The sequence below is a fragment of the Phoenix dactylifera genome, chromosome 5, assembly GCF_009389715.1.
Source record: "Phoenix dactylifera cultivar Barhee BC4 chromosome 5, palm_55x_up_171113_PBpolish2nd_filt_p, whole genome shotgun sequence".
Classification (NCBI taxonomy): domain Eukaryota; kingdom Viridiplantae; phylum Streptophyta; class Magnoliopsida; order Arecales; family Arecaceae; genus Phoenix; species Phoenix dactylifera.
In genome coordinates this window covers 3,060,900-3,074,159 of record NC_052396.1, presented here as the reverse complement: position 1 = coordinate 3,074,159, position 13,260 = coordinate 3,060,900, and the positions used below count along the sequence as shown (strand labels likewise).

Below are 13,260 nucleotides of genomic sequence, written 5' to 3'. Positions count from 1 at the left end.
AACAAGGAACATTTTCTATACGGTCTCTATTCATTATAGCTTACGAATTTTGAACCAATCATTATTTTCCTTATTCGTCTTTTAGAGTCAAGAAATCCATTAATGATGTCCAGTTGAAACTACAAACGTCTCCGCTATATTATTTATGGCAGCCAGACAAATGCATAAGAGGCAACTATATTAATCATGAGCTCTCTCTAAAGATGTGATACACTCATCCAAATATTCCAGGGGATGAAGTACAAGACAAAAGTGAAGTACTTAAACTAGGAAGGTAAACCCACATTAAATCAAATGCTAATAGTACCCAACACATATGATGCGCATGCTATCAAAACGAAGCAATACATGAGGTCTATTGCACCATTCTAATTTCCATGTAGCATGGTATGAAAGTGATCACGCTTCAATGACCAAATCTTTCTCAAATAAGATGTCCACATAACTAAAAAAAAATAGTTTAGCCTACAGATATGTTTTGTTTGATGCAAATAGGCCGATCAGAAACCTATTTTTAGGGATGGCAACATATCCGGTATGAATCGAATAGACTATTTTCTGCATTTGTTATGTACTTTTCTCAGGGTAGGACTAGATGAGTAGAGTCTCGAAACAGGACGAGACATGTAGAGTTAAACAAAACAGATTGGATCAAGTAAAATTATAAAAAATATTTTTTTTATACATCGATCAAGTTTTTTTCTCAAAAAAAAAAATCTATGAAAAGATATATGTATATATTTATATATTGGGTTTGGTGAGTGGATTTTAGCATTACTTTTATCCGTTCTAGATCTATTGTGGGTTGGGTGCTAACGAGGTGGAGTACATTTGCCATCTCTTTAGTTTGAAAGTAGAACTTTGTGGGTTGAATTGATTTTTTTTTTATCTCCCAATTTTTATGGGCAACCACACGAGCCGAAAAGAGTAAAGGAGTTCACCGAATCGAGCCCTGCAGGCTATGAATAGAGACTCAGAGAACTAAAAATTCTCTCGTCTCTTCCCTCACCGCAGGCAGCGAAGGGACGATGACGAGGATCCGGTGCTACTGGGGCTGGGTGGCGGCGGCGATCGCCTTCAGGATCCTCCTCATCTGCTTCCCCAAGAACCTCAATCTCGGCTCCCGCCCGGAGGTCGCCACCCCTCTCACCAGCCTCCGCCGCCGTAAGCTCCCCGACCCTTTTCCTCCCACGACCTCCTTCTCCGCTTTCCTTCTTGGATCTTCCCCTCTTCTTTATTTTGTATTCTTAGTTCTTGATGGCTAACGAGATTTTTCTCGGAATCGAACTCTGCGCAGTGGCCGAAGGTTACTGGCTTAAGCAGGCGTCCATGTCCCCTTACGCAGGTCTTGTTTCCTTTCCCAAGATTCCTATTGTTTTAGGGTTTTTGGTTTCAAGATATCGATGTGATTTTCTTAAAGCATGCAGTATCCAAGAATTTACGTCCAGGTGTTTTTTTTTTGGTTAATAATTGCTTACTGGTTCTTTCATTTGAGTTCATCTCGATGATGTCGTGGACTTCTCTTCTCAATCATGGGTGCTCAACAAGTGTTTGAATAAATTGTATTTAACACTCAACGGTACACACGGAATCCAATCTGGTGGCTCTTGTTGGTAAAACGTCGACCATGAAGTTACAATGGGGTGAAACTATGAGCAAAGACATATGTGATTTGGATAAATTCATGGCAGCAATATATTGTAGTACTGGTATTTGAAAGTATAGATGCCTCCATAATCAGCAACAAGTGCTTATTGTGGTCTGACACGAATGTTTTTTATTTTTAATTTTTTGTGCTAGAAGGCATGTATGACTTAAGTTAGCAGGTTACTTCATATCATGGAACTCTATCTTGGTTGAATGAGCACCCAATGTGTATATGATTTATAGAAAAAGAAAGGACATGCATTCTGAAGGTTACTGGCTCAATCAGTCGTCTAACTCCCAATTATATTAAAATTGGTGATCAAAGCAATTAGATGACTATCAAGGATAATTTCGCTGTAGCTGTGGTTAATTTTGCTCGTGCTGAAACATGCTCAATATTCTTTATGGTGTTAGATTATATGACTCTTATGCTAGAACTTGTGACATTCTGATTATTTACAAATTAGCCAGACAAGATCCTGACAAGCATGCAAATATAACATCTATCAATGTTGAGCAGCTGATACATTATCGGTTTTATCAATGAAATGTAATTGAGAAAAATATATGCCGAATTCCTCCTTTTTTTCTTTTTGAAAGATAAGCTACAATAGCAGTCTCTGACTTGAGTCATTTCTTTTTCAGGGTCTATGTACCATGGTTCTCCATTGCTATTGTCAATTCTTGGGCCCTTTACTATTACAAGGTATGGCATTTGTCTGGAAAAGAAACATTTTTATGCAATGAAGCTTTCATATAAGATGTATCAAGTCCACATCATTTCTTTGCTATCTATATTAATGAATAAAATTAGGTCTCCTCATGCTTGTGAAGATCATGAAAATATACATGGGATATTCATTCTGATTGGATTTTGAGAGCTCCGTCAATTTTTGATTTAGATTGCTCTGCATATCTATACTTAATTGCTATCTGTCAACTTTTAGATGTTCAATCTTCCCAAAATTTATGTAATTTTTTTTTCTCAAATGTTGCAGAAGTGAAGGGCAACCTGCTTATTTCTATTGCAGGTATATGTATATATTTTTATTTTGTTTGCTCTGTATCTTAACATGGAGATAAATGGTTGGAACTGTCATTCAGATATCTTATTCTGTGCATATGAAATTACTTGATGCGTTTTATTATTTTGCAAAGCTGCTTCCGAATGTCTGCTGATATTATTAGCATGACTAGTTGCAAGATTATTTCTGTCATTTGTGCCCCAGACGAGTCCACTGGATGGCAATCTTGTTGCCAAAGGCAGTTGAAAATAGCAGATCTTATCGCATGCTATTATCTTTTTATAATATGATGTAAGAAATAGTTAACAAATACATGAATTTTATTGCAGTAGTGATTGTGGCCAAAGAGATGTTGCTTAATTGTTTAAGGCATTGGTTCCGTCAAACCTGTTTATCAGATTTTATAACTTTTTTCTTTTTTTAAATAAATTTATACTAATGTTGATAGTGGAAGTTGCCTTTATAAAAATCCAACATCCGTTAACCTCTTCACTGTATCATTACATGTGATAGTCTGTAAATCATGTTACAGAAAGTAAATCTCAGCCTTTTTTTTAATTCAGTTTAATGTTTATGATTGTACATTTATAATGGCTGTTATGCTTATGAATGCTAGATACAGTTTGATGTTTGTGATTGTAGATTTTGTTACTGCCATGCTCATTCGTGCAACTGGCCAGAAACTTATGTTGAAATGCCATCAAAGTTTGCAATTTCTGAACCTTTCAAAACTGGTAGAAGCTTCAGGTGAGTTCTAAGTATTTTAAGCAAGGACTGCTGCAACAGTCACATGTACACTATCCGTATATGTATCATTTTTAATTTTCAGTGTTGTAGATTCATCAAGGCTTGCTGGTCAATTTTATGCTAAGCAAGTATATTTCAATGTCCCATAAATTTCTTTTCTATTATAGATGCATTATTTTTGACCGTTGACTTGAGTTTGACTTAGATCATGATAAACAGTGGTAATCAAAGGTCAATCTTATGAGTGAGTTTTTGAATTGTATCTTGCATATGCTGACCAAAGAGAACATGGCATTAATGGAATTCGGAGTTTGATGCAAAGTTTAATAAAAGGGCAAGGTTTAAGAGACATGAACAAAATTGGGCATAACTCTGGCTGATGCTTGTTCTATTGGAGAAGTTAGAAATTGTATTATGTAGCCTGCATATGAATTGATGATACAAAGAAAGATTGACTATGCTCATTATACCTCGCATCATGTAGTGTGAGGATATACTACCAACAAGTTAAGCATCCTCAATGAACAAGAAATTCACTGCAAGTTTCCTCTGTCAAAGAAGATGCCATTCAGAGATTTCTAAAATCTAAGAGTCAACTCCAAAATAAAATAAACAATGATATGTTATAATCCAAGGTAAAAATCCATGCGTTGTTACTGCTCCACCATTTCTATCAAAGGAAAAATTAATTCAAAATTATAAAACTAGATACTAGGCTTCTTATCTAATTGATAATATAGCAAACTGTCGGCAACTTTCCTCCTAATTGCACAAGAACATGTCTAATACACACTCACAACTCACTGACTAAGACAATCTCAAGTTAAATAGAAAAAAATAAGCAAGTCAAATATTCCTCAACATTTTAGACTGGGTTTATGGGATACCACCATCCACCTATTGGCTACTAAGTGAACAGACAGGTGCCTTATGTAACATTAGTCTAGATGATCGACATTTTATGTGGGTATTGTTCGCATGTTGCTGTGTCATCCTTTATACATTTTTGATGAATGTTAGGTCATTATGACTATAGTATTGTCGTGTCATATGAAAAGGTATTTTATTCTCCCTATTTTGTACAGAGATGCAAAGAATAGATGAATTTAATCCTTGTTGGTCACTCTACATAAAATTTACATTGTTTTGGTAACATTTTAACATAATAATGATAATCATATAGTTTTCGTCTTGTCCTTATGTGGGCTTAGACCCTTAAAAACCTATAACCATATGCATCGGCTTTAATTATCTCAAAGAGGTTAGAGAACAAGCGGAGGACCAGTTGGCTTGATCAGCTCTCTGAGCAGCCCTATGTGCTACAAAGCTATCGCTTGTCTAAAAAAATAAAATTTTTGGTGATTTTTTAAATAATTGTAATTTTTTTTATACTGTAACCAATTTACTTCTTATAGTGATGTCCATACCTTATGTATCGGCTATATAAAATACCTTTTCTGATGCATAAGATACCATGAACTTTGTAGAAGTTAGGGTACATTAAAATGCATCTTGGGCAATATTTGCTTTTGCAATTTTAAATTGGAGATTAGGACATGATTTTGTTATAAACTATCCATATTATTCTATATCCTGATCTTACATGTCCATATTGATTATGGAAATTTCACCTGCCAGCTTTAAATTTCTTTGTGCATTTCTTTCAGGAAACGTAGAGGCTGGAAATTTTGCATCTCTTGTATTTCTGTGGAACCCATTGACAATAGTCACTTGTGTTGGATCGACAACAGCACCAATTGATAATTTAATGGCTGTGTTGGCCATCTATGGAGCTTGTTCATGTAAGGAAGAAAAAGCTTTTCCTAGTCTTTTATTCTTTTTCTATTAATTTTCATCTATGATAGATCATGTAACACTTTGTTTCCAAGTTTACAACCGTTTTTTAACTCCTTTTTTTTAGCTCCTCATCCCTTAGCTCCTTCTCAAATATAGAACAAATGTTCTAATTCTGATACTTCATGAAATGATGAAATTCCCCCATAACTCTAATAATTTTTGGCACCATTACATGTAGGAATAGAGTTTTTTCCTCCATGGAGGATACTGATTGAACTTGATGTATAGATTTGGCAGACATATACTCTCTTTTGACCTGTGTATCTTTTTCATATTTAACTGAAAAGTCAACATTAAGGTCTGTCGTACCAATCTGTACTCTACCATACTAGTAAGGTACTGAGGTTCGATTCGGTATTTGAGTCAAACCAGCCTGAACAGAGCGGAACCACCCCGTACCACCTGGTACTACCCAAAACCAGGATGTTTACCATACCATACTGACATGTACCGCCTGATTTTGAGCGGTAAAGTGAGAAAAAAGAGGTACCTCGGTTTGGAGTGTATACTGTACTATTCCAACCATACTTACCGAACCAATAACCTGCTGGTATAGTACACAATATCGAGATTGCGGGCCTTGGTCAAAATCAGGTGTATGCACTAGTCTTGTAGCAAATAGAGAGATGCCACATGGCCATTTTGAGGTTATGTATTCTCTATGGTTTATTGATAAGGAATTCTAAGTTCTGTGATGAGTATCTGGAAATGTTTTCCTTCATATCCTTTATTATTATTATTTTTTTATATATAGGGCATTTTAAAGTTTCAGATGATTGTAATAAGGTTGGGGAATATGCATGCACGCACTTTGAACCTTACACTGAAGAAAGGGAAAAAAAGCGAGTCAAATGGCTATTAAAACCAAGTCAGGTGAACAACATTAAAAAGCTAAAAACAGCTCATCAGGATATGTCCAGAGCGCATGTAGTTCACCCTTTTGGCAATTACTTACATTGGTCAATTTTTTGCTGGAACCATTTGGTGGTGGTTTCATTGCTTGATTTTGAATAATCAAGCTCATATTTTTGCAGGTTTAGCACCCTTGGCAGCCTTTGGATGGGTCATTGCTACACACTTATCACTTTACCCTGCAATCCTGATTGTGCCGGTATGCCTTTTATGTTCACATACCTATCATCATGATGGAAATTTCTTCTTTCACAACAAAAAATAAAGATTACTCCTCAAGGATGTGGGTGTTCTTGTTCTTCCACATCTCCTCACAAGTTCCTACTGTTTTTCTTTCATTCTTTCAGTAACTGTGCTTCAATATTTTATTTCAGCTAATTCTTCTATTAGGCCATGGTCCGGATGCTCCTCCTTTGAAGTTGTTCCAACAGAAAAATAATAGTGCAAGTGGAAGCAGTCCTTCAAGTCATAGTCATACTAAGAGTACTCAAACAGGAATTCAAATTGATTATTTTTCATGGAGACCAGTTCTTCACTTCTTGTTATGGGCATCTATCTGGTCATGTTATGTGTTAGTCTTGAGTAGCATCTCACTTAAAGGGCTTGGTGGCCTTTTGGAAATGTTCAAAAAGTAAGAGTTGCTAAGCATCACTTAATCTTTGATAATATTTTTTCTACACTTATGGAGTTTAGTTTGATCAAATGTATTTAGTATTACTGTCACTTGACAGTAGGTTGTCTGTAACACTTTTGCTGCCTTGTTTCATGGTGTATGAACCATGAAGAGCGAGTAGTACACCGGAGTCATATATTACAGTTGTCAACTTTGTTCTTTTATGATATTTCTGCAATGTATTGTGTTAGCAGAACTTATGACAGATAGGGAAAGTTATTATTGCTCTGATGTAGTCCTTATTAGAAAGGAAAATGTACTGTTGTGAGGGGTGATGATATTCTCAAGGCAGCTGGGAAGTCACTTGGGCAAAACCAAAACACCAAAACTTCCTATCACACACAATAAATGTAAAACAAGTTTATCATCCGACCCCAATAAACCAGCAAAAGAATAATCAAAATATAAAAAGCCCCATCACCTTCAGTAATTTTTACTGTCTAATATTCTTACCAAAAAAATGAAATGCCTATTCTTGAGGTTACATTTCCTTCTCAAGATAACAATCAAAATTTATGCCCATATATTCAACAGATAAATTTCTCCACATGTGTAAACTATGTATATACTAACACATTGAATTATTCCATATTGATTTATCATAATCTTCAGTTTTCTTGTGTTTGGAATTTGCAGGACTCATGGATTTATTCTTACCGTGGTAGATCTATCCCCAAATATAGGTGTCTTATGGTGAGCTTATCAAACAATCTATGATATTTGTCTTATTACAATTCAATTTCTCCCTCTTTTTCTCATACTTGTGGTAAATAAATGTAGGTATTTCTTTGCGGAGGTCTTCGACTTTTTCAGGAATTTCTTTCTTATAGTTTTTAACATGAATATACTATTTATGCTATTACCATTGGCCATACGTCTGAAACACCGGCCGTGCTTCCTTGCCTTTGTTTATCTTGCCATCTCTTCAATGCTAAAATCCTATCCCTCAGTAAGTATTTTTTGGTTAACAAGATTTGGATATTAAACTCTGCTCTAATTGTTATTATTTGTCTTTGTTGCATGTATAGTGTTTCCAGAAAATAAAGCTATCTGTATTTTGAGTAATTTGCGCATGCTAGTATTTTAACCGACGACAAGTTATGTTGTTTGTACTTAACAATTCTGACGTAATATTATTATTTGTTTTGATGAGTAGAATTTGCATTTGTGGTATTGAAATTTGGAAATTGCATATTTTTATTGGTCACTTCTGGAGTTGGTTAGCTCCTTAAAACTTCTACATACCTGGTGAAAACAATGATGTCCAGCCTCTCTTCAAACTCATAGCTGAAGCCATCTATCTTTCCTGCGAGCTTTCAAGTTTGCTTTCCTTTACTCAAGGCTAGTGATCTTGTTTTAATCCGACAATGACAGAAAATAGTGTTTCTAGTCCACGCCATGAATTTCCTATTAACAGAAAGTTCATTACAACCACAACCAGAAAGGTTCATCCTATCTATCCAGTGTATTGGCTATATAGATCATTTATTTATTTGTTGTGTGAAAACAATGGAATTTTGGTCATTAGGCAGCTTACATAAAATTAAGAAGCTCGACCTATCCATCAAAATATGCTGAATGCAGTTATAGATATGGAAACTGTGTACATCTTATATTAAATCAAGGTCAGCTGGGGATGGAGGAAGAAGATACCCATTCATGAAATGGACTTTCACAGTTTGAATCGTGGACATAGGTTTGATTGCTGCGGAGTCAAAAAGTTCCCTAAGTTGTGAGTTCATCCCCGATCCACGTGCCACTTCAAAGCATGAGAAAATAGGATATATTTGTGTCCATGGATTCTCTTCATGCTTCTGGCTCCTAAGGTTTTGATCAGAAAGCATGACTTCGAATTTTGAAAGATATACACTTCAGGAAGTGGTAGAAAGGCATGCTAGTGGAACATTAGTATGTCACTTCTGTCTGTAGGTAGGTGGCTGCAAAATTTGGATTTACATTAAATGTTCAGTAATTATTTACTATCAGTTTCGAACTTGCTGCAAACATGTCTCTGTGGTTGTGCACACTTGCATGTGTTATCAGGGCTTTCGATCTTAAATTGAGTTTGTCAAAAGAACTTAATATTGATTAGATTTATGTGGAAAAATTGTTGTTTTCATAAATATTACTATTTCCTAATTTTTGGGGACTGCAAGTAATGGCCTCAATATCTGCTTTATCATTATTATATGTGATTTGGTTAACTCAACTGGACAAGACTGTTGAAATTGTTCAGTTCATGAACAACTTCATTTAATTGCTTGAAGTTGTTTTGACAAGGTGCCTATATATGTTATTTTGTCGTACAGATTCAATTGCAGTTAGACTATTAGAATTGTCTGGTCTGAATCAGATGTTCAGATTGCTCATAGGTAAACAAAAGATGTCCTCCTTTATAGGCCTATTAAGGGGAAGGTCATGCGTTGCAAGAATTGCTTCTATATAAGTACTGAAAATGATCCAGGAGATACCTTATTTTCTGGTTGTGTTAGTGTGATTTTATCAAAGGCCTCACCTAGCATTTAGGTGATAATCCTCAATGTCTGTTCAAGGAAGAAGGTGCAACGTCGTTATGCAACTTTTAGCTGTGACTTTTGAACATATGATTTTGAATCATTCATTATAGTGAAATGCGGTAAGATGCGAACCTATGATTTGGTCGAGGACCCCTCTTGTGGTTGTGTAGTGACATGGTTTGTGTTCTAAATTTGAGTCCTGAAAGTTCAGCATGTGGAGGAGATGGGTTGGACCTAGGGCTTGTGAGTGGGCATACCTGTGCACATGTGATATAAGTTTCTTTTGTTTTAAGCCATGAATTGCATGGAATTTTGAATTAATTTGACATATCATTGTAGAGAGAACATTAAATTACCTATGGTTCATGTATTACTAGACTCAAGTATCATCAAGTGGGAACGCATTAGTCACATGGCTAGTGTAATCATAACATGTCATGGTTCAACTACAACTCTGACCGATATTTGGATGTTTACATATGTGTAGCTGTTATATCTCCTTGATAACATGGTTGAACATATACTTTCAGAATACTAACAAAGGGATCATACATTTCTATGACATTATGACGGGCACAAATATCCACCAAATTATAGATGCAAACAGTTGAAAATAATAATAAAAAGAACTTTTACCGTTGAATGCTTGCATAGTAATATGAGTAGCATGATGTAAATTTGGAAGGTCATAAAAGCATTTTGACATCTAATCCTAAGATTTTATTCCATTATCTATAGGATCAAGTTTTATGAGGTGATGCTGTTGCAATATTCATCTTAGTCACATATCTCCATGTTTCATGATATATGGTAAATTTGGTTGCTGTCTCAAAGTAAATATTGATCTTAGTTTCTCATCCTGTTCAATATTGAAGGTTGGAGACTCAGCTCTATACTTGGGCCTTTTGGGCCTCTTTGCCAATGAGTTAGCAGGTAATGTTTATATTCACCATGTGCTGACCCTCATTCTGACATCTTATAATCTTTACTCGCTGTAACATGCAGGCATGCAATTCTCTTTCTTCCTATTTTGCGGATACATTGGAGTCTCCCTGCTTAGCCCTGTTATGCACAACCTATGGATTTGGAGGGTCTCTCTCTCTCTCTCTCTCTTCCTCTGACCTTGCAAATGCATACTGCTTTAAGCTACTACTAAAACCAGGTGAAATTTGCAGGGTACTGGTAATGCAAATTTTTACTTTGCCACTGGAATCGCCTATGCTTGCTTGCAGGTATTTCCTCAGTGTTCATTTCATAATTTTAGAGCTAATTGTTAGTTCTCGTCAAATTTCCTGAATCATAATTATAAGCTCTGTAATAATTCAAATTTGAAATTTTCAGAGGTGGCTCATGGTGTTTTAAACTGAACTCTAAATGAACTAGTCGAAAGAAACATGAGATCTGGAATTATCTTATTGATCCTTATTTGGCATTACTTTACCTGAAAGTTAGCACTATAATGAAACAAGATCCATTATCCAATTGATTTAACATTCTGAATGGGTTCAACCTTTTGCAGACTGTACTGATCGTTGAGAGTGTGAGCACAATGCTGAAGTATGACAGGATGCTGCGCAAGCATATAACAACATGACAAACCAAGTATTTGTTGACATACACGATGGTTTCAGGGTTTGCTATGGATTCCAACAACTGGATCAGATTGTCATGTTTACCTCAAAACCTTGAAAGCAAGTTTATTTCCTATTATGGCCTTAAACAGCATTATACCCTTAAGTGCGGAGCTATGCAAGGAGATGCTCCATTGCATTTTCCACCACTTATGGGAGATTTTTGGCTTTTCATTTTTGGGGTTGAGGAGTAAAAGAGGCTTGCAAGAAAATCGTATTGGAGTCTGAAAGTAACCGGCTGGCTATCGAGCATGACCAAGAAAGGCTAGAAGATTGACTAGCTGCCACTGATTAGAATTCCTTGAATATATCTTCTGGTGGACTGTTATACTTATGTAGATGTGGTTTATTTTAGTCATCGTCTAACCAATTTTTATAAGCCCATTTTAGGAACCAAAGAAGGGGGAAAGTGTGGTAAGATATTTTGTTTAGTTGAAGTTTTCAAAAATGAAAAAATAGCATTTCTATGAGAATAATTTTTTTTTGTTTTATGAAAAAAAAATCACAAGGAATATATAGGAAAGCAAAGAAAGATCTTTTGTTTAGTTGAAGCTTTCAATGAAAAAAACATAGCATTTCTATGAGAATAAAATTTTTATTTTAGGGAAATAAAGAATTCATGAGGAATGCATAGGAAAACAAAGAAAGATCTTAGTTGAAGTTTTCAAAGATGAAAAAATAGCATTTTATGCAAATAAGATTTTTTTTATTTTACGAAAAAAAATTCATAAGGAATATATAAAAGCTATTTTTTTCACCAGTTGAAAATTATTTTTTTTTAAAAAAAATATCTTTAAGCTATCATGAATAAGATTTTTTTCATTAAAGCTATAATAGATAGTTTGCACAATTTTTTTTAAAAAAGTAGATGCTCAACTAAACATAAATATTTTAAAATATATTATTTTTTTATAGTCAATTAAATATATTAAATTATTTTTTTAGGTATTATATTTTTAGAAATATTTTTTTTAGAAAAATATTTTGACGATTTTTTTTCTCTTGCAAACGAAACAAGTCTTTAGTGATTTTGCCCGTTAATGGGTACGATGAAGGGTGAATTATGGCTTATGATATTGTTTTGTGAGACTTTGTTTTGCTCACCGCTCGAGTGTTCGGGGAAACCCATTTGCCAAACGCGTCATAAAGTTAAGGTGAAATTAGCTAACCTCTAGTTAGCTAAACAAAAGCAGTTAAAGCCTAATGGGAAATCGTTTATAGACCAGTTTTTCTCATATGTTTCTTGTATAATCTGTGTTTTGATAATGCTTTTCTCCCTCAAGGGATGTTACCATAGAAACTGATATTATATTTGATAAACTATATATGTGCTATGTAAGCGTCATTGATTGGTCTATAATATTCATAAGCCATAATATAATCTCACAGCAACCCAATGTCTACATACCTAATATAGGTATATCTCTACTGTCACTCGGATTGACGGTACGCCCTATTATCTTGTAATTGCTGAAACTTTAGAAGGCCAACAGGTCTTCTATATCCCCCATTTGCCATTTTTGCTGCTGTTGATGCATTTCTAGCTCCGAACCGATCGTTATCATGAAACTAGAATGCATACTAGATCCCAAATGGTAAACACGTCCTCGTTGTAGGCACGTATTAAGTTGCATTGAAATTGGAAGACTGACTTGATGCCCATACCACAGGGTAGAATAACTAATAAATAACCTACACAACGATTGTAAACTTAGCTCTGGTGCCCCAATGGCGCGATGACCTTGCGCCATCTGCTATCTAGGAGTTTATTATTTTTTTTCTTTGAAAAAAAACTCGGATACCAAATTCCCACGCATTCCACTTCTTCGTCAACTCAATCGAATCTCAACGGGATAAATAATTTTCCTGTTCAGTCAGAACGGTTGGATCTTGATGGAACGGTAGTAACACGCCGTTAAACGCTGTCAGTTTTTAAGGAACCGTTGGGCCGTAAAGGCGTCAACTCTCCACTCTCCGGAAGTCATAAAGAGGCGGGCCGCTTGGACGAGCTTTTGTCATGCCCGATGTATTTTACGGGCCAGCTTCATTATCCTGGAGAGAAATTCGACCACTATCATCAGTTGGATCCGAGGGGCCCCAGAGATAATGCTTGCGTCCATCCTTTGCTTCGAGATATCTGAACAATGGTGAGGGACGGAGAGGCCTTCCAGGCCAAGCATATTTTCCATGAAAGTTAATAGGATTGCGGATTGAGGGGCTGCTCATGGAGCCAATCACTCCGATAGTATCTT

General features: G+C 35.5%; 1 protein-coding gene across 3 annotated transcripts; it reads left to right on the top strand.

Moving 5' to 3' along the window:
- Positions 1 to 816: 816 nt before the first annotated feature.
- LOC103704630 (phosphatidylinositol glycan anchor biosynthesis class U protein) lies at positions 817 to 11,362 on the top strand. Of its 3 annotated transcripts, none has more exons than XM_026803661.2 (14): positions 817 to 1,164; positions 1,298 to 1,345; positions 2,293 to 2,353; positions 2,646 to 2,678; positions 3,315 to 3,419; positions 5,087 to 5,221; positions 6,311 to 6,387; positions 6,563 to 6,819; positions 7,498 to 7,554; positions 7,642 to 7,810; positions 10,253 to 10,310; positions 10,383 to 10,468; positions 10,553 to 10,609; positions 10,897 to 11,362. In XM_026803661.2, the coding sequence occupies exons 3-14, from the start codon at positions 2,305 to 2,307 to the stop codon at positions 10,969 to 10,971; spliced, it is 1,158 nt and encodes a 385-aa protein (XP_026659462.2). In that variant the 5' UTR covers positions 817 to 1,164; positions 1,298 to 1,345; positions 2,293 to 2,304; the 3' UTR covers positions 10,972 to 11,362. The 3 variants fall into 3 exon arrangements, with proteins under 3 accessions (XP_026659462.2, XP_008786214.2, XP_008786213.2); XM_008787991.4 differs by having other exon boundaries at positions 818 to 1,164; positions 3,295 to 3,419; XM_008787992.4 differs by lacking the exon at positions 2,646 to 2,678 and having other exon boundaries at positions 3,295 to 3,419.
- The last annotated feature ends 1,898 nt before the right edge of the window (positions 11,363 to 13,260 follow it).